The sequence below is a fragment of the Mesoplodon densirostris genome, chromosome 9, assembly GCF_025265405.1.
Source record: "Mesoplodon densirostris isolate mMesDen1 chromosome 9, mMesDen1 primary haplotype, whole genome shotgun sequence".
Taxonomy (NCBI): Eukaryota; Metazoa; Chordata; class Mammalia; order Artiodactyla; family Ziphiidae; genus Mesoplodon; species Mesoplodon densirostris.
The window spans coordinates 45,123,567-45,150,282 of record NC_082669.1 but is presented as its reverse complement, the minus strand read 5'-3'; the positions used below and the strand labels follow the sequence as shown (position 1 = coordinate 45,150,282).

The following is a 26,716-nucleotide window of genomic DNA, read 5'->3' as shown; positions in this document are numbered from 1 at the left end:
GGGACTATGTTGCAACCTGAGTTTGAGGGGATTGCTCTAAGCATGATTTGAACATGGGCCTTTAAACATGAGTCCTTATCTGAGACTACACACTTAGTTTAGGTTTATAAATCAATGGTTAGTGTAAATCCTGGATCCATATCTGAGTGAGATGTGGTTTGCAGTCAAAAATTCTCAGGGAAGACTTTTTTCTGCCTCCTCAAAGCCAAGTGCAGTATGGGTAAGTTTCCTTTTTACATGTCTTTTTCTCATCCTCCTCCCCCTCCCCTTGCCGAGAGTATTTCTTTTGCTTTCAGTTGTTTTACTTGAAGTCCTTTAACTGACTTTCCACCCACGTAGGCTCTCAGCTTTGTTTTGGGTCCCTTAAGGTCTTGATCAACAGAGATTTTTCAGTGCCTGGGATAGCTGTCAGGAAGAACACCTCATTGGATCTGCACTTTCTCAACATTTTTAGCCTCTAAGGAGTACCTCAATTTTTTGCCTACTCATCTATGCAGTGTATTTAAAGGGTTTTCTTAAAAATTACATTTTGTCCAGCAATTTTAGGTGTTTGATATGCCTTAAAAAGAAGTAGGTGGGGCTTCCCTGGTGGCGCAGTGGTTGAGAGTCCGCCTGCCGATGCAGGGGACACGGGTTCGTGCCTCGGTCCGGGAAGATCCCACATGCCGCGGAGCTGCTGGGCCCGTGAGCCATGGCCGCTGAGCCTGTGCGTCCGGAGCCTGTGCTCCGCAAGGGGAGAGGCCACAGGAGTGAGAGGCCCGCGTACCGCAAAAAAAAAAAAAAAGAAGTAGGTGTATCTAACCCACCATTTTGCTAGAAATGGAAGTCCCCTTTCCCTGTTTCTTTAGAGCGTAAACATTACTCACACATTGCTGCTATGTGAGGCCTCAACATTCCTGACTCAGTGAGGTTCTTTCATGAGGTACATACTTCCTTGGTAACAAGGTCAGATACTGATTTTTCATTCTTCTGTCATCCTATTTTCAATTTCACCTACTTCCAACTTAGTTACTTTACTATAATTTATGTACCTCTTTGAACTATTGTAAGTCCTTTTTGGAAGAATATAATATGAATAGATCTGTGAAACAAAGCAAGTATTTAAAAATACCTCTGTTTTTAATCTTTTTATGGTTTACAGTGCATTTTTACATAAATTATGCTATTTTTGTTTTCTCCAAAATATAGGAAGTGAGCGTATTCTCATGTAGCCAAAAAATGATTCCCCAGGTGGTAATGCCTGAATCAGAATCCAGATTCTAAACCCTGATCCAGTGCTCTTGTGCTTCAGGAATATTTCGAATATTTAGAAAGGACAAAATAAATGAAGTTAACTGTACATTGCAAATCCCATAAATTCAAGTTATCAGGGTATTCTTTAATTGAAGATAAGCATGTTGAAATTGCTATAAAGTCTGCTTTCCCCAACACATTTAATTCTAGCTTCTGAAATACTTTTAATTGTTGAAGAATTTATTTGTGAAAAATCATTTCCTACTTATATTTTAGATCAATTATATACCATTTGATGGACATCTTATACAGAACACTTTGGATACAATTAATTAACTTACATTAATTAAATTAATTCTAGAAGAATCATTTTACCTGTTTAAATGTGAGACACTACCAAAATTCAAAAATTATTACAGAATAGAGCACAGCTTTAATAGAGGGAGCTTATTTTCACCTTCAAAGTGACAGAAAACTTTTTCACACTCTATTTAAAATGAGCACCACTTACAGCTTTATCTGTATAGGTCTCTTCATAAAATGTTAGCATCAGAGCAAACTGTACAACTGCATATGTCTTTAATAGCCGAGATGCTGATGATGAGAAGGGAACTTCTTCCCCCTTGACCTAGGAAGATAAGAAAGAAGTCTTTCCATTATATTGTTCCCTTATCTCTCTCACTGAAATTCACACTAAGTGAAGAGGAGATATGCAAAAAGAAATGAAAGGTTTTGCTATCTTTTTTAATCCTCAAAATGACTCTAACGTTTATTATTTTGGATAGAAAAAATGTAAAAATTAGGAGACTTGTTTTTCATTTCAGAAGCATTATGATTCTGATTTACTCTGCTTTATATAGAGCACTGTAAGAATTGATACTGATGATTAACATAAACAAAATAAACATGTAATATGAAATATGAAAATTTGTCCATGATTATACATCAAAGTATAGCAAAAGAGAAAATGGAAGGTGATTTGGGATAGTGTAGATAATCATGCTTCAAAGGCAAATACTGTCTTATTGAAAACAGCTTTCCCAAACTACAGTTTCCCAGAAATACTATAATCCTATCCTTATGATGCAGATTTAGGCATCAATATGATTTTAAAATATTCAGTTTGAATGTTTTATTCTATGTTTTAAAGTTTTAATCTATTGCAAAAAAGGAAAATAATAAATGAACCGTAGCTGACTAGACTTTCTGGAGCTGAAATAAGCAAATTATTTTCACCTATATCAAGTTAGATCATTGTTATATAACTAACTGTGAACATAACCAAGTGTCTGGAAATTCCAACACAGCAGCTTTCATAAGTGGATGAGAAAATATCCTTATTCAGATCAGGATTTTTGAAAAATAAAAATATTCAAATAAAACATATTTCATTTTCTTGAATACTGGCTAATTTTTATACTCAAAATTATCTTTGAAATCAACAGTAGCTTATTGTTTCTATATTACTATCAATGACAGTTATTTTGATAAGCAATCTCAATATATATCCTAAATGATAGGAAATAAATTCCTTTTCCTCCATTTCATAAGAGAAATTCCATATTGAAACTGAATTTTTCATTTGATTTTCAGTGTTTTAAACCTCTACCTTGTTTATTTTTAGTTTTTCATGGGATTTCTGTATTTAATGCTACTATGCCACTATGGAATGAATAAAGTGATCTAATCTAATAACCATATCATTTCGGTATGACTTTAGACCTTTTATTCTGGAGACCTCAGTTTTTCATGGACAAGTTGAAGGCTAGACTGAATTTTCTCTAAGGCTCTCTGTGACGGATCCATAAGTGTCTGTGTGGTTTCTGCACTACACAAAGTCTCTCGGCTGTGGGTTTGAGCCAAGAAAACCAGCCTCTGCTGCTCTGCCCCAAACCATGCTCCCTAGTAAAGGCAGCGTGGGAGAAGGCACCCCTCTTAATGGCCCCTAGGTGGTGTCCACTTATTAATTTACACATTACAGGGCTGTATCTGCCTAAGGAAACATCTTTTTTCAGATTTGCATGAAGTCAGCATGTATTACAGGCTGGCTGTAGACCTGACAATATGAAATTCATCTTTGCCATCATCGAATTCATGAACTTTATTTACCTCTGGGATTTCTTCATTCAGTCCAAGTCTTGGTTTACCTGGACCCCATCCTGGTCCTTTAAATATGACAGAAAACTTATTGAAGAATCCAGGTGTGGCCCAGAATGTAGTCCATATGGTAAGTAAATGGTGGAACTAGAAGAATAAAAATATAGCCTGTTTAAGATAAGAAAAGACCATAACAAAAAAGATTAAATACATTAACTCATGCATTTTATTTTATTGTTTAATGTAACTTACAAATTATTCTTTAATATATAGGTTATGTATAATTTGCTAATATTGATTAATATGCAATTGCATTATAAATTGAAATTCATTCTATGCATTCTGCATACCTTTACATTTAAATGTGTTCTTATCAATATTTCTGAAGCTCCACAAATTATAAACATGAAATTTAATAATAGGGCAATTGTTTAGAAAATTAGCAAAGAATAAAAAGTGAGTTCAGAGAATTTGCTTCCAATGGATTTAACTAGCAGCCTGTGCACTCGACAGCCACATAGAATGACATCTTTTTTAGACTTGCTAAATGGTTTTTAAAGTTGAACATGGAATCATACAAATATTGCATATCTGTTATATATTTTTAAAATAATCTTTTATTTAATGTATTGAATTACAGACAAACACCGCATTTTAAGAAAAAATGTTCAAAACCATTTCTGATGGTAGACCTCTGAGGATTAAATAAATAGATCACATTCTGTAATAGGAAAAGTTTGCTGAGTCACAAGTTGACCTTGAGGCTTATAGCAGGAATTCACATTCATTAAATAACACACATTTGATATGTACAAAGTTAAAAGTATGCCCACACATGACAAGGACTCAAAAAATACTGGCTATTAGGATAAATAGCTATACATATCATATATGTTATAAAAATCTATCATAGGATTAAAAATAATCCTAGATATTGGGCATCAGCTGTTGACTCTCGAAATGACTCCTATTATACATGTAGTGATAAATTAATGTAGAAAGAAGTTATGGCTCTATCAGAATTTGTTGTCTCATTGATATTTTCACTATCTCTAACAGAATTTAAACTGCTAGCATTATAAAAATTGTTTTTAAAATTACTTGAAATATTATAATAAGGAATCTGAAGCAATTAAGCAACAATGTAGGATTTAGCTGAGAAGATTTTACAGAAAAAGGAAATGTTAGATGGAAACTTATCCTGAGGCTTTGCAATAATAATAACACAGAAAATTAATGTTACAACACACATTAATATACTTACCTGTTTTGTTATTTTAAAAACTGAGTACAAGACTTCCCTGGTGGCAGAGTGGTTAAGAATACACCTGCCAATGCAGGGAACACAGGTTTGATCCCTGGTCTGGGAAGATCTCACATGCCGCAGAGCAACTAAGCCCCACAACTACTGAAGCCCGCGTGCCCTAAAACCCACACGCCACACTACCGAGCCCACATGCCGCAACTACTGAAGCCCATGTGCTCTAGGGCCTGCATGTCACAACTACTGAGCCCACGTGCTGCAACTACTGAAGCCTGTGCGCCTAAAGCCCATGCTCTGCAACAAGAGAAGCCACCGCAATGAGAAGCCCGTGCACCACAGTGAAGAGTAGCCCCCGCTCGATACAACTAGAGAAAGCTTGCACGCAGCAACGAAGACACAACACCACCAAAAAAAAAAAAAAAAAACCAAAAAAAAAAAAACCTGACTGAAATTTTACTGCTATCATTCTAGACACAAGCCATGAGAATACAGGGCTTTTAAATAAGGAGTACTTTCTCACTTACTTGTTTTCCAATGCCCTGAAACTCTTGGACTCCAAAGGAAAGCAAAATGAATGGTTTCTACCTAGTATTAAAGGGGAAAAAAGCCTCTCCATCTAACAGGGGCCATCCCAAGGTGCTTTTGATGCCTCTGATGGGAGGGTGAGAAATTTAGCTAATATAAAGGAATACAAGTGAAAGTAAATACGTGATTTTGTAGGTTTAGGAACTCCTAATTATTAAAACTTGCTGATTTGATATTTCTAACAATATAAGTGAGTATGTAGGAGACTAAAACTTAGACACAGTTGTGACAATTCGTACGCTAAAGGCAATGTTTACATGAGGGCAGATTTAGCAGCAGCTCATAAAGACCTGTGATTGAATATTGTGTCTCCAAATCCTAATCATCCAACTCCTTGTGCAGCTCATGTGATGCAGTTTTCAACTTCTTATTGTATCTCGAATATGAACCCCTTTTCCTCCATGTGTGTACACTCCCAAAGCCTTGCTAGCTAAAGGACTGCCATGAACCAGCAATGTCAGCATCTCCTGGGAGCTTGTTAGAAACACAGTATCTTGGCCAGATTTCAGACCTACTGAACCCTACTTTAATAAGATCCTCCCATGATTCATATGCACATTAAGTTTGAAAAGCTCTCTCCTAGAGGGCAGAGACCACGTTGTATTTCCTTCTTAATCTCTACATTATGAAGACAAGACCACGCCCAGTGAAGAAGTGGCTCTCAATGTATTATCTTGAAACTGATTTCAGTTCTATAAAGAAGGTACCTAGAAATGTTTATTATTAAGGAAGTACCTGGAAATATATGTTAGTATTCTCCTGAAAAAAATCTATCATATTCTTGGTAATGCCTAATCAAAAGAGAGAGAGAACGAAAGACAGAGAGAGAAATGCCACTAGTTGAGAAGAAAGAAGAGAAATAATCAACTTTTCTCTTCTGAATGGCAACATAAAAATGCCTTTCACTTGAAAATTGAGTTAATCAAGTTTGGGGCTTGGCCTTCAACCCACCCTACTTAGGTTAGCATCTAACAAACTGTGTATAGTCGTGAATTATTTAAATCCTGAGAACCTCAGTTTCATCCACCAAAAAACTGAGGCTAAAAAGAACCACTACCTTATAAGGTTTTAGTAATGGTTAAATTAAACATGTGTGCTGTTAGCAATGTCCTGCACATAGTAAAACTTCAATAAATGTCCATTTATTTTGTTACTTTAACTTTCTTTAAAAACCTTGAAGAAGTAGCTTTGAAAAGCAGACCCAACATGAACCTGTACTTTCTTCCCTTTCTGAATGCTGTATATCCAGTCCCCTGGACAGAGCTGTCATTGACTGACCTCTTCATTTTTTCAAGCATTTTTATCTTTTTCTCATTTACTAGTCCCGACCCCTGGGAGTGTCTGCGGTGCTCTGCTACTGACGGATCAGAGCTTCACAGACATTCCTCATTTCTCTAGCGCCAACCATTGAGAACAGCGAACAACCAATACCACATGTCTGACAGAAAACTGGGCCAGGGCAACAAGTCTTAGCAGGTGAGGCAACGTGCAAACCTAACCAACCCGTAATAGCTCCTGACACCTCCATCCAAGAAGAGGAGGGCAAAGGCCTCACTCTGAATTTCTAACCAGAGTCATGCAGGCTTGAAGCAAATATTTTTCTTACTCTGGGATCAGCCTTAATTATACATTTTACTACCGCTCCTTCTGAATACATGAATATATTTCAGGTCTATTCTGAGAAAGGGTACGTTTGCTAAAGAGCTATTTCTTTTAATTCTAGGTAACAGACATATTCTAAAATTCTTACAATGAATTGTTTTCAAATGTATTCTGCCCAATTTGATTCAAGGCTTTGAGTGCCAGAGTTATTTCTAAATTCTTTTAGTTAAAATATATATTTTTCAAGGCTAGTGTAATGTACTTCCACCTTTCAGCAGCTGATTTTTCTTTCAAATATAAAATTTATAAAAGGATGGAATCAATTCAGAAGAAATAAAACCAAGTACATTACCTGCACCTTGAAAGGTTCAAATGAATTAATGGGATGTGTTAGACCATATACAACTTTTTCCTTTTCTGCCTCAAATGTTCCTGGAAGATAAATAATAACGATATGATTTTTTACTTCCTGTGAATGAAGGAGCTAATTTACTTTTTTAAATGCTCATAGTTTTTACTTACCAAAAATTCTATCCCATATAATAAGAGTTCCAGCAAAATTTTTGTCTATGCAATAACGATTTCTGCCTATGAGACAAAATATTTTAAAAAGTTTTTTTGAAAAAGGAAGTTATACATTTGGAAACAATGATAGTCCTAAAAATATCTTTTCACTGACAACACTAGACTTTATTTGCTAGTAAACTGAGTATTTATTTTCCAACTGATTTTACTAAGAAGAGCAAAGCCTGCCTTAAAGCCATAGATATTTAGAATTATCCCAGATTTAAAAAAAAAATCGTTCACAATTTTTCTGGTCTTTAAAGATCTGGGATAATTCTAAGTAATTCTTTTTTTTAGGACTATTAAAAAGTAATAATTATAAATTAAATGGTCCAGAACAAAAGGCAATATGAAATAAGATAAATATCAATAATATATGCATATTTTTTTCTTTTATTTTGATGTGATCTTTACACCTTTTCACCGCCTCTTTTCCAGGAAGAAAATTTTCCACTTACAGTAAGACTTTCCTATTTTTTTCATCACAAAAGATGTAAGTAAAAATTGTTACCTTTGATTATATTCATTGACTCATAACATATATGATATTTTAATGCCCCAAATACTTAAATAATAGTTTAAATTTAAATAGTTGGACATAGTTTCCTAATTAAGAAAAAATTAAATAAACACAATCATATCCACATGATTGTAAATCAAAGGAAAAAGAATATTAATCCACCAAGCCACTACTCCAATAAATTCAACTGTCTCCATGTGTCCTCATTTCTTTACACATCTTCTGTACATGTAAATGTACACGTGAACGTAAAGGTACAAGGAAAATTTTCCCCTGGTACAAAAGTAGAGTGGGGCTGGCTACACAGATCCACCACTCATTGCCACACATAGGCTAAACAGTGGCTCCCAGTTGGGTGAGGGAGCACTTTGAACCTCAGGGAATATATGGCAATGTCTGGAGACACTGTTAAGAGTCATAACTGGGAGGGGATACTATTAGCATCTAATACGTAGAGACCAACATCTTATAATACACAGGGCAGCCCGCACACCCACCCCGCATTCCCAAGTGAAGAACTATCTGGTCCAAAATGTTAATAGTGCAGAGGCTGAGAATGCCTGATATAAAGCAACATGCATGCGAAGGTGCTCTAAGGCCAAACAGGAAACTAGCAACTATTTCTTCTTCAATGTGGACATGTTTTTCTCCAGTCCTTGTGTTTCCTTTAATATGGAGGGAACAGCAAGAGCATAATGCTCTTGACCTCTGCACCAACTCAGTAATAATTCCCTGTGGTGGAGGTATGACTGTGGAGTTTGGAAGAGGAAACTGCACATGTGCAGCAGGACCCCACCCTCTCCCTACCTGGAGGAGCTTGTGCTTCTGCTCTGCTCCCTGCCCCAGGGAAAGGGACCTGCCCACCTGGGAAGGCAGGCCTGACGTATGCCAGTACTACTGCCTGTGATGCCTGGAAACTTATAAAATAAAAACAGAATAATAATATTTATTATTTTCTTACTAGCTTCCTTCTCTCAAAATGGCATTTGTGAGATTTATTCATGCCATTACATGTTGTAATAGTTTGGAAATTTTCATTGCGATGTAGTCTTCCATTACATGAATAGTGTACAATGTATCTGTTCTATTGCTGACAAACATGCGAATTATATCTTTTTTCCCTATTACCTATTACAAATAATGCCAATATGCACACTCTTGTACAGGTCTTTTGGTGCGCAAATGTAAATACTTCTGTTATTTCTTTTTTTTTTTTTTTTTTTTTTTTCTTTTTGCGGTATGCGGGCCTCTCACTGTTGTGGCCTCTCCCGTTGCGGAGCACAGGCTCCGGATGCGCAGGCCCAGCGGCCATGGCTCACGGGCCCAGCCGCTCCGCGCATATGGGATCCTCCCAGACCGGGGCACGAACCCGTATCCCCTGCATCGGCAGGCGGACTCTTAACCACTGCGCCACCAGGGAGGCCCACTTCTGTTATTTCTTAAGCTAGTGTCTTTAAACCTTAGGCACTAGTCACATGGGATTTTTTTTTTTTTTTTGTCAGGAAAAAGCAGTGTATGTTGTTTGTTCATAGAATTTAGACAGGAAAGTGAAGTGTTGTTTATTAGGCTTTCCTTAAATACCAACAGTTTTTAAGACCAAGACACTCTGACTGTACACAGGAACGACCCTCAGCATGGGGTCAAGGAGTAACTTTCAACAAGCTCCTCACAACATGAAGTGTGTACCCCCTCAGCTGGTTAACTCCTTTTTCCATTACATCTGAGGAGAGCTAAGCAAAAAGGAAATTCAGAAGTCAGCTATGGGGCTTCCCTGGTGGCGCAGTGGTTGAGAGTCCGCCTGCCGATGCAGGGGACATGGGTTCGTGCCCCAGTCCGGGAAGATCCCACATGCCACGGAGCGGCTGGGCCCGTGAGCCATGGTCGCTGAGCCTGCGTGTCCGGAGCCTGTGCTCCACAACGGGAGAGGCCACAACAGCGAGAGGCCCGCATACCGCAAAAAAAAAAAAAAAAAAAAGTCAGCTATGGAGAGGATTCTGTTTTGTTTTGTTTTCTTCCAGTCCTTTCTTTATAGACTAGGTTTGTCCAGGTATGAAGGAAGAAGCAAATGCCTATTTGCAGTGTGTGGTGACTAGGTTGGGTAATTGTGCTGAAGTGATACAAAATAATAATGTCATTTTTCAAGAAATGAGGAAGGAATGAAAGAAGAGATCGAATTTCCTTACCATGATGGACCCTATGATGGCTAGGAGTATTAAGAATCAGTTCCAAAGGACCAAGGTTATCGATGACCTGTTTAAAAGAAAAGGAACATAGTTATTAAATTATATATAATAGTTAAGTACTCACATTAAAATCCCATATGGGTTAAGAAATATTGCTAGTTCCATGGTTGGCATCAGAGTCCGAAGAAGGTTCTCTATCTTCTGGTGTTCATATAAAGATAACAATTAGCTCATCACCATATTCTAAGAGACAATATAGTATAGTAGTGAGGTTAAGAGTAGTGAACTGACTGCCTCAGTTCAGTTCCTGAATCCTCTATTTATTATTATGTGGTATTGGAGAAATTACTTAAGCTTTTTATAAGTCAGATTCCTTATCTTTAAAATGGAAATAATAGTACCTACATAATAATATTCTGAGGATTACAAATGTTACTGTATTTAGATGCTACTATTGCCAAGGCATACTTCTTTAAGTTTCATGTCATTTTATGTTCTTCACCTATCAGCTATGTCTTTGATGACTTATGTTAACAGAGCATAACTAGGCGAAGGGAAACCCAGTATTATATTCATTTTCTGGAGTTGGTTTCACCCAATAATCAGTCATGCAGTAACTTAGTATTGCAGTTGCATTACGGTGATCCTTGCTTATTCAAACAGACTCCTAAATGTTCTCTTACTGTAGATGCCCCATCTTCCAGTCCATTTCTGAGGCACGATTCAAAGTCAAATATGTAAAGGGGCTTTTTTGGGATTAAAGACCCTTTAAAATCGCGTCTATTATTCTCTAATGTTCTCTCTCAACATTTCTCAGTAAGAATCTCCTATGCCAGAGTCTGCACACTCTAAAGAGTGTAGAAACCAGGAAGTTACCATAAATTAGAACAGCAGGCCATATTTAAGATATCCATTACATCATACAGTTAATATTGGACAATGTGGGAATGCTTTTCATCTCAATTACATTATTCTTTCTTCCATCAACCATGGCAGATAACAGTCTTTTACTTTTCTTTAATCACAATCTAAATAGATCTCTTAGAGCCTATTTATGACAAAATCAATACATTGATATTTTAAGAAATTACTCACCTTTAAAGTTAACTTCCATTTAAAGGATATATAAGGAATACAGTAATACGTTAAATGCTACTTAAGGGGAAAAATAGTCACTGAAATCGTTAACACTGACATGAATTTGGCAACAAGTCAGTGGTACGAGAAAAAACAGGGAACTGGGACTGCTTCAGATGAAAAGATATTTAAGATACATAACAACCAAATGTATTGTGGGGATCTTGTTTAGATACTGATTTGAACAAACCAAATATAAAAGACATTTTATAGGCAATGAGAGAAAACTGATTACAAACATAGTATGACATGATAAAAATACTGTTTTATTAGGAGTTATGATGGCATTGTCATTGCATGAGAAAATGTAATTGTTTTTTAAGAGTTGTATAACTAAAGTATATGTGACATGAGATCTAGGTTTTGCTTCATCATATTTGGCAATGAAAAGGACAAAGAAAAAAAGAATAACTGATGAAAATGAATCAAAATCATAGTGTTTTTATTGAAATATAGTTGATTTACAATGTTGTATTCATTTCAGGTGTACAGCAAAGTGATTCAGTCATACATATCTATCTATTATTTTTCAGATTCTTTTCCATTATAGGTTATTACAAGATATCATAATGATTTTTAAATTGAAGTTATGGAGCTAGAAACATTCATTCTATTATTCTCTCTACTTTTCTGAATGTTTTAAAATTTTAAAGACAAATTTAAATAAAAGAAATTACTACTCTAGTAATATACAGTAATACGCAGTCAGTTGAAAATATTAATATTGATAGATCCCTATAGTCCCAAACATACATGTATGTTGTAACTCTTTATATAGCAGGGTTTAATCATTTTTTGGCAACCTCTGACACTGAAACACCCAATTTGCAATTGCTCTGCAGACGTGCACAGCCTCAGGGGCCACACAGTCCTCAGTTTGTGGGGTCCTGCACGTTCCTGAAGGAGAAGCAGGAGCAGCGTTGCCACATAACAATGTTGCATCTCTTCATAGGGCAGGTGTCACCAGCATCTCCTTATTAGACTCAGTGGACACCTGAAAGAAACAGTCCTTGCCTCCTTCCCTGCTTCCCAGCTTCTAAGGGGTTCTCGATTTCCATTACGGTACAGGCGTGCAAAGGATGCAAATGTTTGCAATGCAGAGAATATGTAATATGTTATCTCTCTCTCTCTTCCCCTCTCTCTCTCTCTTTCTCTCTTTCTTCTTGTCTCTCTTTTCTAATCTAGAGTTCTATAGCCATTTTTAAAGTTATCCATAAGAAATGTATTATGAGATCCAAACAGCAGACTTTTTTGGTTGATCCATAAGACTTTTTGGTTGATTCATACAACAGAACTCATTTATACATGAAAAAAAAATCTGTAATTTTTAATTTCAGGAGTTCAAAATACTGTGAATATATAGCCCTTACATCAGACCACAGCCCTGTGAAATAAGAGGCAAAAATATTATCCCACAAATGCATTATTAATGACCAGAAATTGGGAGGGGAGTAAGTAGAAATAACCCCTAGTTTTATTGGACTACATTGCTTTGTACTGGTGGAAAAATATTTGTTGAGAAGAAGAATGGTGACGGATAGAGAACAAAAAGGGGGTTTCTCAGCAGTCAGGACATTGAAATCTGATGCTTTGCTCAGGCTTTGTATCTCTGGCAGAGAACCAGATGGGAAAGGAGAAAACCATTTTATCCTTGTTTGTGTCTTTGGTGGCTAACATATGTTACAAAAACAGACAACAAAAGGGGGTAGAGGAGACTACACTAACTAGTTTCTGCTACCCAGATGCATTTCTAATCCTTGGTCCCGGTGTGTGTGCAGCCAGATTTAAAGCCACACAAATGGTAAGTGAATTCAGATGATTGGAGCCTTAGCTGAGGGCATTATTTTTTTAATGTCAAGTACTTTTCCTCAAAGAAAATCTTTTGCTTCTGCAGGCTAAAGCATGGTGATATCAATATTGAAAATTCCTTTTTTTTCTTTTTTTAGTAAAATGCCAAGTATAACACAGGCAACCAGAGTTAAATTTCCTTGTAGTGCCTATGAGTACCTTGGAGCTGGGGAAGACCACCTTGGTGTGGGAAATGATTCATCATTCAGACAGCCCGGTCAGAACCTCTCTTGTAGTAAACCCTTCTGATTCAAAGTCATGGAGAAGTAATTAATAACTAATAAGAGCTGAGTGTGACGACTTATCACCCACTTTTGCAAATTCAGTTATTTAGAAATTCAACCGCATCTAGCTTTGAATCACTTCCCGAAAATATTTTACTGTGAAAATAATTGGAGCTATTCTCATTTTTAGAAGTTATTTGTCTTGCTTTTTTTTTAGATTTAGATGAGTTAATTTAAATTATAAAATTTTAGAACATATAGAGGACTTAAAAATAACACAGTGCAGGGCTTCCCTGGTGGCGCAGTGGTTGAGAGTCCGCCTGCCAATGCAGGGGACGTGGGTTCGTGCCCCGGGCCGGGAGGATCCCACATGCCGTGGAGCTGCTGGGACCGTGAGCCATGGCCGCTGGGCCTGCGCGTCCGGAGCCTGTGCTCCGCAACGGGAGAGGCCACAACAGTGAGAGGCCCACGTACAGCAAAAAAAAATAAAAATAAAAAATAACACAGTGCAATACTCTATTACAAAAAAGCATAAAACTGAAGCTCGGAGAAGTTAAATTACTAATCCAAGTTTAAACATCTTAGAAGAAGCCCTAAAGTCTTCTCAGTTTCAACTCAGTAATCCTTCTATTTTTCTATCATGTTGCTTTAAGAGATATAGCACTTTTTCCATCAAATAAAAGAAATCTAAATTTTTAGAACTTTAATGGGAAATGATAACTAAGCGCTTTTTGACTACATTTCAAAATGAAATCCAGTTATTTAGAAAGAGCCCAGGAATTTCAGCTTCTACATTGCGCTCATGGTATTTTAGGCACTTCTGGGGCTTCTTAGGTCTCTGAAGCAACGGTCTGTGTCTTGTAGCCTGTAGTTTTCTATCCGGGTCTCATAATCTGAGGGCCATGGATGTCTAGAAGGGCCATTTATGGGCTTCAGAAGGCCAAGAACACCCTGAAGTGTCACACCAAATTTTATGAATATGTGACTATGGGTATTTTCTTGGGGAAAACTACTATTTTCATAATATACTCAAAGGGATCCATAAGTCCCCAGAGGTTAAGAATCAATGTCCTAAACAGAGTGCTTTAGGTTGTTGCCTTTGCCCTTCTTATTTATATTGTGTTTTTAGTTTCTGTATTATTAAAACTTGGGTGCTAATTTCCCACCCAATCTTCAAAGATAGTAACTTTAACATTTTTTCTGCCTATTTCGTGAAATCATTGTTTTCCAAAAAGATTGTTTCTTAAGCTGTTTTTACTTGTTTAATAATAAATTATTAAAAATAAATAAATAATAAAAGTAACAATTTTATAATTATAAGCTCCATCCATTCTATTGATTAACCTTCATCCAGCAGAAGTGCTCTGAACTGGATTTGCTGGAGTGGTCACAAACTCCTTATTTCTCTCTCCACAATTTATGGTGGATGTAGGGAAGAAGAGCTAAATGTAAAAGTAAGAGAACAGGAACCATGAGTTTCATCATGTCATTTTATCATGTCATTTCCTCTCATCAAAACTAAAATGAACTCAAATAAAAGGATCTTCATAATGAACTAAATAAAGTCCAAAACATCTGGAATTCAAAGGCGTTCAAATTTTTCCTCAAGACCGATCCCAATTCTCTTTCTTTTGCCTCTAAGACCTTCATGTCCCATCCTGACCTGTTGGAATCATGCTCTACCTCCAAGACCTAGCTAAATTTTCCAAGCTCTCTTCTGGATTTTTCCAAAGGGAATTTTGTTTTCCTTTCTCTGAGTACATATCAAGATACCACTACGTTGTATGTCAGTCTGTCCTATGTCCTAATTATTTGTGTTCATTTCTGTGAAGACAGAAACTGGGCCTCACCCTTCTCGAAGTTTCTCACAGCACATACAACATTGGTTTGCACATAGTGATTTCTCAGCAAGATTATATTGGGTAGATAAATCAACTTTACTGCCCTCCACACTTCTGCCTTTATAGTAGTGGTTCTTAAACTTGGGTGATTATGCTCCCAGGGGACTGGTGGCAATGTCTGGAGATATTTTTGGTTGTCTCAGCTGGGGGAAGTGCTATTGTATCTACTGAGTAGTAGGTTTTAGTGCCACTAACCACACCACAGGGCACAGGACATTCCCCTAAAATAAGAGTTACCTGGTCCAAAATGTCAATAGTGCCAAGGTGGAGAAACTCTGTGTCATGGGTGTGAATGTCTTACTGTGCTCTAGTCTTGTGTAGTTCAGGAGGGAGGCTCTGTATAATTTCTGTCTTCTAATTGGGAAGTTGGAGGAAGGGGTGCATTAGGGAATGAGCCTGGTAGTTACTGCCAAGGCTAGAGGCAAAACATGAGTCTGGAGTGTCGTTAAGAGTTTAAAGCCCGGAAAGTGAGTCCAAACATAATTTTTGTTTTAGTGAGGTGAAAAATTAAGATAAATAACTAAAATAAAGGGGCTAACAACAACAATAACAACAACAAAAAAACACACACACAGAAAATCACAGAGCCTAGATAATGACATAATTGAATTATGATAATCATCAGCAGTTGAATTTCTTGAATTATCTTTATGCTCTCTTAGCACCAGTTTGTGTGGGCTTCAGTTTCAATGAAGTGAATCAGAAATAGAAAATGTAGTTTCCATGTCATCAAGTGCCTTTGTAATTTCCTTTGAGAGTTCTCATGACACCCGCACCCCACCCACCCTCTAGTTACACTTTGAGTGAGCTGGATAACTTACAAGTCTAAAAGAGTGATGACACCTTCATAGTATGTAGGGTTACCAGCCTGAAATCATTTGGCTTTGGAAATTGATAAAATAAGTACACGTGGTAAATCAAATATTTAAATGTCTATTATGAACCGATTGCAATTAATTCTTTCCATGATATAGTTCTCAGAAGTTTTCTTACTACCTTACATTACATGAAAAACATACCTCAATAGGTCTTTCCAATTAAAATTGAAAAATCACTTACAGTTGAACTCTACAAGCATCAAAGTAAGTGTTCTAAATTAGTGTCTTGTATGAAATTATTTCTTATAAAAGTAACTTAGTCCATTCTATACATTTCTTAATTAGTTTCACAGATTCTTCTGAGTGGGAAACATGGGCTAGATTTTTTTTTTTTTTTTTTTGCGGTATGCGGGCCTCTCACTGTTGTGGCCTCCCCCGTTGCGGAGCACAGGCTCCGGACGCGCAGGCTCCGGACGCGCAGGCTCAGCGGCCACGGCTCACGGGCCCAGCCGCTCCGCGGCATATGGGATCCTCCCAGACCGGGGCACGAACCCGTATCCCCTGCATCGGCAGGCGGACTCTCAACCACTTGCGCCACCAGGGAGGCCCCATGGGCTAGATTTTTATAGTTCAGTTAAGAATACAGAAATAATTACCAGATGGTCAAGTTGGATGACAAGATTTCCTTTCAACAAAAGTGATTAATTCAAGAGAAAAGTATTTCGTTTGTCTGTATTGCTTAGAAAATTGCCTCTTCTCACCTCACTTTGACTATTGAGGATAGGAAAGAGACTTTCTAAATCTAATTTTAAAAACTCTTAATACTATTTTTTCCCAATTTTGGAATAATATGCGAATACCATATTACATTTCTACCCTGCGGTTTTTCTATCTGCAGCCTGGCACCAAAATGCTAAAATATATTATTGAAAGGCCATAGAAATCCTTATAATGACTTACTTTTAAGAAAGAAGGCATGAGCTTATAGTTATTTGTAAAGTTCTTTCCAAACAAGAGATGCTTACAAATATTCACGCATCCTGTGTGAGAGGAAAAAATTATAATAGGGAAAATATGTCTTAAAAAGCATGTGTTTTACAGAATTCTCATTATAAAAATGAACGTGCTAACAATATGATAAATGCTGAGGGGTGACTGGGTTGAGGGTGAAGTGAAATGAAATCTCCGTAGCAGAAAAATGCCTGCATTCAGATGAGCGTAGGCTACAGTGACGACATTGACTCTAAGTAGTCAAGACTTCTCCTTACAGCATCATGCGTGATTGATGTTCCAGAGGGACCCATACCACTGCAGGCCTCTGGGTTTCACTGCATCAGTATTTAAGGGAAATGCTAAGCCAGCTCCCAATACATTTATCATCTGATATAAAAATCACTGTCATGTTATAAGAAACATATGCTTGAAGTGCAGACTAAAAACAGCAAAACTTTTCAGGTAAATTAGTGGCAAGATTCAGTGCAAACCCAAACTAAAATTAAATGGACTAACAGTTATATTATGATTACTTGCCTTTTTCTTATCTAATTTTCTTTCTTTCTTCTTTCCTTTTTTCCTTCCTTCCCCCCTCTCTTTTTAACTTTTTCCTTCTTTCTTTCAGCTATCTATCTATCTATCTATCTATCTGCCTTTCTACCTATCTATGTATATGTGTATGCATGGGTGTTTTTGTATTAAAAATTTGGAGAATCTTATATTTGGAAAGATCTTTACAATTAACTATAGGCTCATGCATATCTTTTTGAAAAGTAAGTGATTATAAATATTTCTATGACCTTTCAATAATGCCTTCCAGTATTTTAGTCCCATTTACAGATTAAAAAACCTGAAGGACAAAAATATTAATGTATATACATATATTTATTCCCATTAAATATATTTATTATATATACTAAATATTAAATACAAACTCAAATACTAATCAATGACAATTTTAGGTACCAAACTACCAATAAGGGTTTTCTACTAGGGTTGGAAATAATCTGTTTCAGAGGATTAAAACCTGTATTTATAAGTCCTTATCAAAGTCTTTTATTAAAAGCTACTTGCAGAATAATCAGAGCAAGAAGTCTCTTGTCAGGGATTCCATTCATTCTGCAAACATTTACTGAATTTCTATGAACTTTACTAGGTTTTAGATGCAAAAAGAAATAAAGCGATATGCAGGTACTTCACATAGGAAGCTTATTTACGGCCCAATGGTCTCTTCAATGGAAAGGTAAAGCTATTTAAGAAACAAAGCTTTTCTAAAAACTTATCTTTCTCATAAAATTTTGTGATTTTGGGGGCAGGATGAGAAAATCATTCTTTTTTTGTTTTGTTTCGTTTTCAGTTACAATGCACAGCAGAGACATTTGAGCTTACAATAAATTTGAATGTGTAACTGGCACAAGAGTTATTTAACAAGCAGCAAATTGAGTTCCTTTTCCAGGTCTCAAGCTGAAAATTACCCTTAATAGAGATATATGCTTTTGCTTAGTTTTCTGTAGTGCTGCTTTGCAAACAGTCCCATTGTTTGTTGCCAGAGAATGCTGTAGAGAATTCTCCCTTGTTCATAAACTTCATCTGACTGTATGGAAATTAAAATAACCTATGTGGGTTTCATTTATTCAATAGGTATTTACTGAGTGCATATTTTATGGAAAGTACTGTGTTAAGATCTTTTGAAAGGTCACAGAGTAAAACAATGGAAATTACAATTTATTAGCAGGTAGTTTATTAATTTAAAGGTAGGATGAGTGACAATGTTAGATTTTTATTGTATATATATATATATATATATATATATATATATATATATGTATGAATAGGTTTTTCTCCCTCAAGAAAATCTATAGCAATTCTTCACTTAAAGTTTTAGAAAAAGAATAAAATCCATAAACACTACAAGTCAACATATTAAAATAATTTTACTTCTTGTTCTGAATTAGTTGATCTTTAAACACCCATTGTTTTCCTTATTAAAAACTTAATCAATCTGAACATTTATGGATAAATTTATATTGTAGAGCATCTGGTGATGAAATGTAAAAATAAAATCTTAATTATACCCCCCACTAGATCTGCTGTGTTAATTCAAGACAACACATTCAAGTATTTAGACAGATGGTAGTGGAGGCCATATTAGCCTCTGATTTCTCTACAGGGAAGCAAGAGAAAGCAGAGCTCTTAGGATCTGGGCTTGTCTGCCTACTTTCACACTTTGAAATCCTCGACAAATGCTGATTTATTCACAGCCAAATGTTTTCCTATCTGATTAGGCAGTTTTCTACTTCAGTAAGCATGTAATATGGAGGTAGCTGAATTTCCACACTAAGGAGTGAAAAAACAATATTTATAGTTTGGAAATAAAACAATCTGGAGGAATCAGGACTGTTGGGATCATAAAGAGCTTCATAGGGAGTAAATTTTTGATGAATCCATACCATAGGGTTAAAGAGTTAAAAGCTTGGTTTTAAGAAGAATGAGACTAGGCTATGTTTATACAATAAACAAGGGTTTTAAAGAACCGTGTTTGTAATAAATTACCTTGAAGGCTGACTCTTGTCACTTATGATTGTATTATTCCTCAAACAAGAGGACAAGAGGTGGACAAGTTAGCATTCTATTTGAATTCATCTCAGCTTACATTTTGAGTAACACTTTTAACTTTTCCTTAGAAAAATGAATGTAAGTAGCTGCTGAATGTGTTCCTTCAAAGGGAGGTGGATTCCAAGTGACTTTTTTAAAGCAACACCAATTAAATTGACCTAAGAAAAATGGAAAATATTCATAAGCATAACTATGTAAAACTTCACTCTTGTGTAACATCATTTTATATTTACCAATTTGGTCACTCAGTGAGAAAAGGAACCACTTTGTTATTAGTGGTAGTAACATCATGTTAAAAGAAGGTAACGGACAAACTGAGAGTTTAGCTAGTTCTTCCACAAACTCCAAACGTTTGACTCATTCTAAGGCTCAGTACATTGTGTCTGCCATGATGATCATATTCCCAATTTCAGTGTCGCTTTTACATTCATTAATCAACAAATGTCAGTGATTACTGACCATGTACCTGGCAGTTTCTAAGCATTAGATATAAATCTGCATTTTAATGTTTACAATCTCATAGGTCAGATCTCCTGTCACTCATTATAAATTTTAGTCTGTTAAATACTTGTAAATACCAATTGCTTAAGGTCAAATATCATAGCATGATTTCTCAATTAGTTGTTTGGAAGCTACAAGTATCTGTTTGTCATAAATTAACTTGCCCTGTTCCTACTTGCATATTTTCCTTCTAAGGACAAGCTAACGAACAACTTCTCCCCTTGTCCCTCAGAATTTATTAAAGATTTATTTATTTATTTTAAAACTGTACATCATGTCTTAGTCAGTTTGGGATGCTGTAACTAAATACAATAGACTGTGTGGCTTAAACAACAAACATTTATTTCTCACAGTGACAGAAGGTAAGAAGTCCAAGATTAAGGTGCCAGCAAATTCAGCATCTTGTGAAAGCCACCTTCTTTCTGTATCCTCTCCTCTTTGTCTCTTCTTCTATGAGCACTAATCCCATCATGAGGGCTCCACCTTCAAGACTTGATTACCTCCTAAAGGCTCCATCTCCAAATATCATCACTTTGGGGATTAAGGCTTCACCATATGAATTTTGGAGGAACACAATTCATTCCAGAGCACATCCTCTCTGATCCAAATCTTTGCCATGGGTACTCTCTTCTTGTTTCTCCTTCTGCTTCTCTTCAATATGTACACATATTATAAAGAATCTGGTTAACATGATGAATTCATTCATTCATGAAAAAGATATTTACTGATAATCATCCAAGTTCAAGACAATGGGAAAACAAAGAGGTATAAAACATAGTCTTTGTCTTCAAGAAGTTTACTGTCAGCTCCTGCATTCATTGTGCTCAAACTTCATCACAACAATGTTCAGTCTAATCTGTTGGGAAGCTTGCTCCAAATGCAGTTTCCTACTCTTGCTCTCCAGAGATTTAGATTCTGTGGTTCTCAGAACGGGACCATGATTCTATATCTTGAGTAAGCACAAATAATTCTGATGCATGCAGGTGACCAGCAACAGTTACACTTGCTTCTATTAGCTCTGTCTCTGTGTACCAGTTCCAATATGCAGGGTTTGTTTTGTTTTGGTTGTTTTTATGCTTTTTCATAATTGCTATTGGTTGAAAGCATATTATTTTCCAGACTATATACTTAACACATGTTATTTAATTAATCCTAATAACACTCTTATGGGGTAGGTATGACTACTTTCAGTTAACAGATTTGGAAGAAATGTCAGAGAGTTTAAATAACTTTACTAAATGTCCACACGCATTCATTCAACAAACATGTCTTGAGCTCCTATTAAGTAGGTACCTTTTATATTCTGGGAACACACTAGTGAAGAAGGTGTACAAACCTCTAACAGAGGATAGACTTCTCTTTGATTATAAAACCTTATGTCATTATGTTTTACTACTCCCTTGTTCTTGAAATGTCTTTCTCTTCAATTCTGGTTACAGATTCCGATTTTATTTCTTGTGTCTGAAGGCCTCCAATTCCAATCCTTTCACAACAGATATTTGAATATGGTGATCTATGAATTTTTAAACAGTTTATTGATAATCTTCAGGAAACTCAGTAAAATTCTTGATATTTTGTCAATTTTTTTCCTTTGGCAAAGAGTCACCAGAATCCAACAGTTTCTGGAAGGAGGCTGTGATCCTCAAAATGTTAGTAATAAAGGGTGCCAACCCAGGTCAGAAAACTGGAATTGCTCTTTGCCCCAGAGTAGCTGCTTGAGAAATATTTTTTGAACATATGAACTTCAAAGAGATTTATATATCTAATACATGTGGAAAAGCACTTCTAATTTATACATGAAAAAGCAGGGTGGGGGTGAATTATTTTAAAAGGTAACTGTAGAACAGAAGATTTCTTCTAGAGAGAACATGTATAGGCTACTAGAGAGATCAAGGAGTTGAAGGTGACACCAGGATTTGATCTTGACATTGTCTTCAACTAGCAATGGAAACAAAGAAGAACAGCTGATTTGAGGTGAGAAGAGCTGAAATGGAATATGTTTTAGAAATGTTGACTCAGAGTGGTGTCAAATATTCCTATGAATATGTTAAGTCAAACATTCAAAAGATAGATCTTAAATCCATAAGAAAATCTGTATTAGAGCTATAGACTAAATATGCAATTACTTGAAGACAACCTAAAAATGGTGAAGTAAGTTAAATTCTAAGAAGGAAGAATACTGAGAGAAGAAAAGAGAATTGGAGTCGGAAATTCAGGAAGAAGTAAAACAGAGTAAGGGAGTAAGGAGAGCAAAAGTGCTGAGAAACGTCTCAACTTATTTCAAGAACAAAAGGTTTATGATATTAGGTACTATTGGAATAAGCACTGGATAGAAAAAAAGCATGAAATTTGATTTTTGTTAAAATAAGTATCTTTCAAAAGCATATATTTTGAAATAGAACTTACTCATTCCCCCAAGTTCCAAAAGATATGTAATCATCACCCTCAAAAATTTACACTCTATTAGGGGAGATCCAGCATAAGTATATTCTAGATATAAATACAAGTATGTACACACATATGTTTACTAATAGCTAACACTAATAATTATTATCAACAAGTTACAGTTAATTGTTTATTTAAATACTGTTTTGTTTTTTATTAAAGTTTGTATATATTTATATAATATATGTATACATACATGTAAATAGATGCTCACATAATAGATGAGGGACACTTTCTGCTATCAAGGAACTCAGAGAATAATGGGAGAAGCAGAGTTAAGCAATAAATACAATACAGTGGTGTAAGAATTAAACTTCACCATTATTAGTTGGATGCTTCCTATGTGCAACAACTGATACGTTATCTCATTTATGCCCTCCCAACAGAGCCCACGCTTTTTATCATTAACTGCCACTATGGAAATAGGACATGGGGTAGTGTCAAGAAAAGTGCACTCGGGCCTCCCTGGTGGCACAATGGTTGAGAGTCCGCCTGCCGATGCAGGGGACACGGGTTTGTGCCCCGGTCTGGGAAAATCCCACATGCCACGGAGCGGCTAGGCCCGTGAGCCATGGCCGCTGAGCCTGCGCGTCTGGAGCCTGTGCTCCGCACAGGAGAGGCCACAACAGTGAGAGGCCCGCGTACCACAAAAAAAAAAAAAAAGAAAAGTGCACTCAACTTTAACTAAGAGGTGAAAAAGTGACATTCCAGAGGAAGTGGTAATTGAGTTGCATCGTGGGGAATGTCTGGAAAAAAGGCATCACAGAGAGAGCCTATGCAAATACAAAGGGAAAAAATGTGTTGGGCATGCTTAGGGAGCAAAAAGCAATGTGGTTTAGCTGGACCGGCTAACTAATGGAATGAGACTGGAGAGTAAGCAGGGTCATATTCTAAGGCTGCTGAAATCTATGTATGTATTTAAGGTGTTTGATTCTATCTTGGAGGCAATAGAAAGCCATTTAAAAACTTCTGTTGCTGATGTTTGTTTCATGTTGGGTGTGCCCTGATACTGCTTGGGTTCTAAAATGATCATCACAGTTGTATGCAAATATATAGGAGAGGAAAGAGTCTGCAGGAATAGAAAAAAAAAAAGGAATTTTGTAGTAGCCATCTATGTAACAGATAATAGGAGCATAAATTAAGGTGAGGCAGTAGAAACAAAAAGGGGAAGAGAGATGAAAGAGCTGTTTAGGAAGAAAACACAACAAGTGTACAATGAATACCTTAAGAGAGTGAAAGGGTGCACTAGTAACAATTATGCCAGAAAAAAAAAAAAAGGTATATATTGGGGCTGCACCAGGCAAACTGGGACATTACCAAGAGATGTGAGATAAATGATACAGGATTTCAAAGGTGGAAAGGAGAGAGAATTGTTTACCAGGTTTTGAGTCACAGATCTACTACAAACTAGCTGCAACAGCATTAAACAAGTTCATCTCTATGTAGTTCAATTTCCTCATTTTGAATGGGGACAATAGGGTTGCATTAGTAAATACATTGTATAATCAAATAAGTACATCTTGTGAAATACTTAGCATAGTGACTGACACATGGTCTGAGCTACATAAGTGTTCGCTCTTAATAAAGGAAACACTTTATGGAGAAGAGGGAACTGAGTTGGGCCTTGCAAAATGTATAGAATAGCAACATGTAGAAAATATAAAAAGGAGAGGCACTGCAATGATCATATATCAGATGTATTTGGGAAATGGAAATGGTCTAGTTTGACTGAATTGTACAGAATGGAAAGTAATGGGATATATACCAGGAGATCTATTTGAAAGGCAGTGCGTGGGAAACATGAAATGCAAGAAATTTAGACTTAACTCAGCAAGCCGTGGAACATCACCAAAGAATTTTCAGCAGGATCAGCCTCTGAGAATAGATTACATTTTAAGAGGGACAAGTAGATGTGTGTGAAGGTCACACAGCAGTTTGGTATAGGTAATATTACAACTGAGTTCTGTCTCAAGTAACCAACAACCATGATCTTTTCACTGTACCATATTGATTCTTTATAAACCCTGTGGCATTCTGCCATGCTATACTGAGATGTAATCAAATAAAAATTTTGTTTGAAGAAGTACGATGTGTGAGTAATGGCAAAAAATTAGCTCTGAGCCAGCTATGTTACCTTATATAAACTGTAGAATCTCAATATTCTTAGCTTTAAAAGGGATGGTGTTTGCTCACAGAGTTAGTGAATATAAAAATTTCAGTTTTCTAAAATTGTCTGTTAAATTTCTGGTATGGTTTCCTGCTGCGTGTACTTCTATATGTTGTCCCCTTAAAATAAAGCTCCATTAACTGAAGTTATTTCAACTTACATTCATTCTTTACAACCTGTAAAAGTTTAATTGGTCTTTAGGGACTCAAATTATTTTATGGGAATTAAATGAAAAATTTTTGCTTGGCACATACTCAGTGCTTAATACATGGTAGCTATTTTATTATAACATTAGGATCAGAAATGACCCATCTATAGGGAAGCTGTATAGTGTAGTGGATGAGAACAAGGAATCTGGATCCTGACTACTGGATACAAAGCCCAGCTTTCACATTTACCAATCACGTGACCCAGAATAAGTTACTTAGTATATTTAATCGGAGGAAATAGTATTTGTATTTCATAGAGTTGCTTTGAAGATTTAATGAGATCATATTTGTTAAGATGCTTAAAATTTAATATATTCACATTTTTATAATGCAATAAAATAAGGTAAATTTAATTTTAAAATAAATAATAAATCTAATAACTTAATAAAATGCTGAAAAACTTAGTGCTGGCTAAGTATATGATATACAAAATGAAATAAGTAAATAGACAAACAGAAACGTCATTTAATCATATTTTCCTTGGGATATCTCAGCCAATAACAACTATCAGTTACTGAGAATTATTGGCCTGGGATGACTATAACTGTTTATTCTCCTAAACTTGTCTTTTTAAAAATATCTTTCAAGCTCAGATACTTTTCCTTCTTTCAGAATACTACATCTCATTATTCCAGTCTTTAACCCAATTTTGTTTTTTGTTATTACATGCAAGAGTAGGAATTAATAGGCTAGGCACTCAGTGAATCTCTGTGGGACATAATAATTAAAATATTTAACAAGATATACTGAACTTGACAAATTTAATAATTTTTTATATTGAATAGTTTCTAAATCACACAAGAAAAGATTTTTAAAAACCTGAACAATTCACTTCATGATAACAATCTGAAACTCTTATAGTTAAGAATGAATTTTTTTTCCTAAAGTAAATTTGTGCATTAATTAATTATTCAAGTTTAAAATCCAACTGCATGGGACTTCCCTGGTGATGCAGTGGTTAAGAATCCGCCTGCCGAACACAGGTTCAATCCCTGGTCCAGGAAGATTCCACATGCCGCAGAGTACCTAAGTCTGTGCGCCACAACTACTGAGCCTGCACGCTAGAGCCCATGTGCCACAACTACTGAGCCTGCGTGCCCTAGAGCCCGCATGCCACAACTACTGAGCCCATGTGCTGTAACTACTGAAGCTCATGCACCTAGAGCCCGTGCTCCACAACAAGAGAAGCCACCACAATGAGAAGCCCATGCACCACAACGAATAGTAGCCCCTGCTTGCCACACTAGAGAAAGCCCGTGCACAGCAACAAAGACCCAACACAGCCAAAAATTAAAAATAAATAAATAAATAAATAAATAATTTTTTTAAAAAACAAAAAAACCCAACTGCATTTATTCTTATTAGTAATTCATACTAAACAAAGTATGTATTATATTAAAATTATGTCATAAAATATACACAAATAATTATAATGATGGCTAGGAATGGATAGTGACATACAGTAAAACAGATATCTAGAGTGCAGAAATAGTAACAACAACAATAATAGCACTGAAAACATTTTTTAGTACTTTTTATGTGCCAACTGTTCTAATCAACAGATTGTAACATGAACTCTTTTATAATCCTCACAACAATGCTACGTAGTGTTACTGTTTTTATTTTACATATGAGGAAACTGAGGCATAGGAAGGTAAACAGTCCAAAGTTACAGTGATGATTCACAACAGCCAAAACATGGAAACAACCTAAATGTCCATCAACAGATGAATGGATAAAGATGTGGTACATATATACAATGGAATACTGCTCAGCCATAAAAAAGAAGGAAATAATGTCATTTGCAGC

At 36.0% G+C, this 26,716-nt stretch overlaps 1 protein-coding gene across 1 annotated transcript in view; it reads right to left on the bottom strand.

The window, feature by feature from the left end:
* The window catches only part of AGMO (alkylglycerol monooxygenase), a 353,562-nt gene that overhangs the window by 183,783 nt on the left and 143,063 nt on the right, over positions 1-26,716 (bottom strand). Inside the window, exons 6-10 of the mRNA XM_060108676.1 lie at positions 10,049-10,115; positions 7,304-7,369; positions 7,134-7,213; positions 3,343-3,477; positions 1,745-1,861 (exon numbers count right to left, since the gene is read on the bottom strand). Of these exons, the coding sequence (XP_059964659.1) occupies positions 1,745-1,861; positions 3,343-3,477; positions 7,134-7,213; positions 7,304-7,369; positions 10,049-10,115 (465 nt within the window). The remainder of the gene's footprint in view (positions 1-1,744; positions 1,862-3,342; positions 3,478-7,133; positions 7,214-7,303; positions 7,370-10,048; positions 10,116-26,716) is intronic.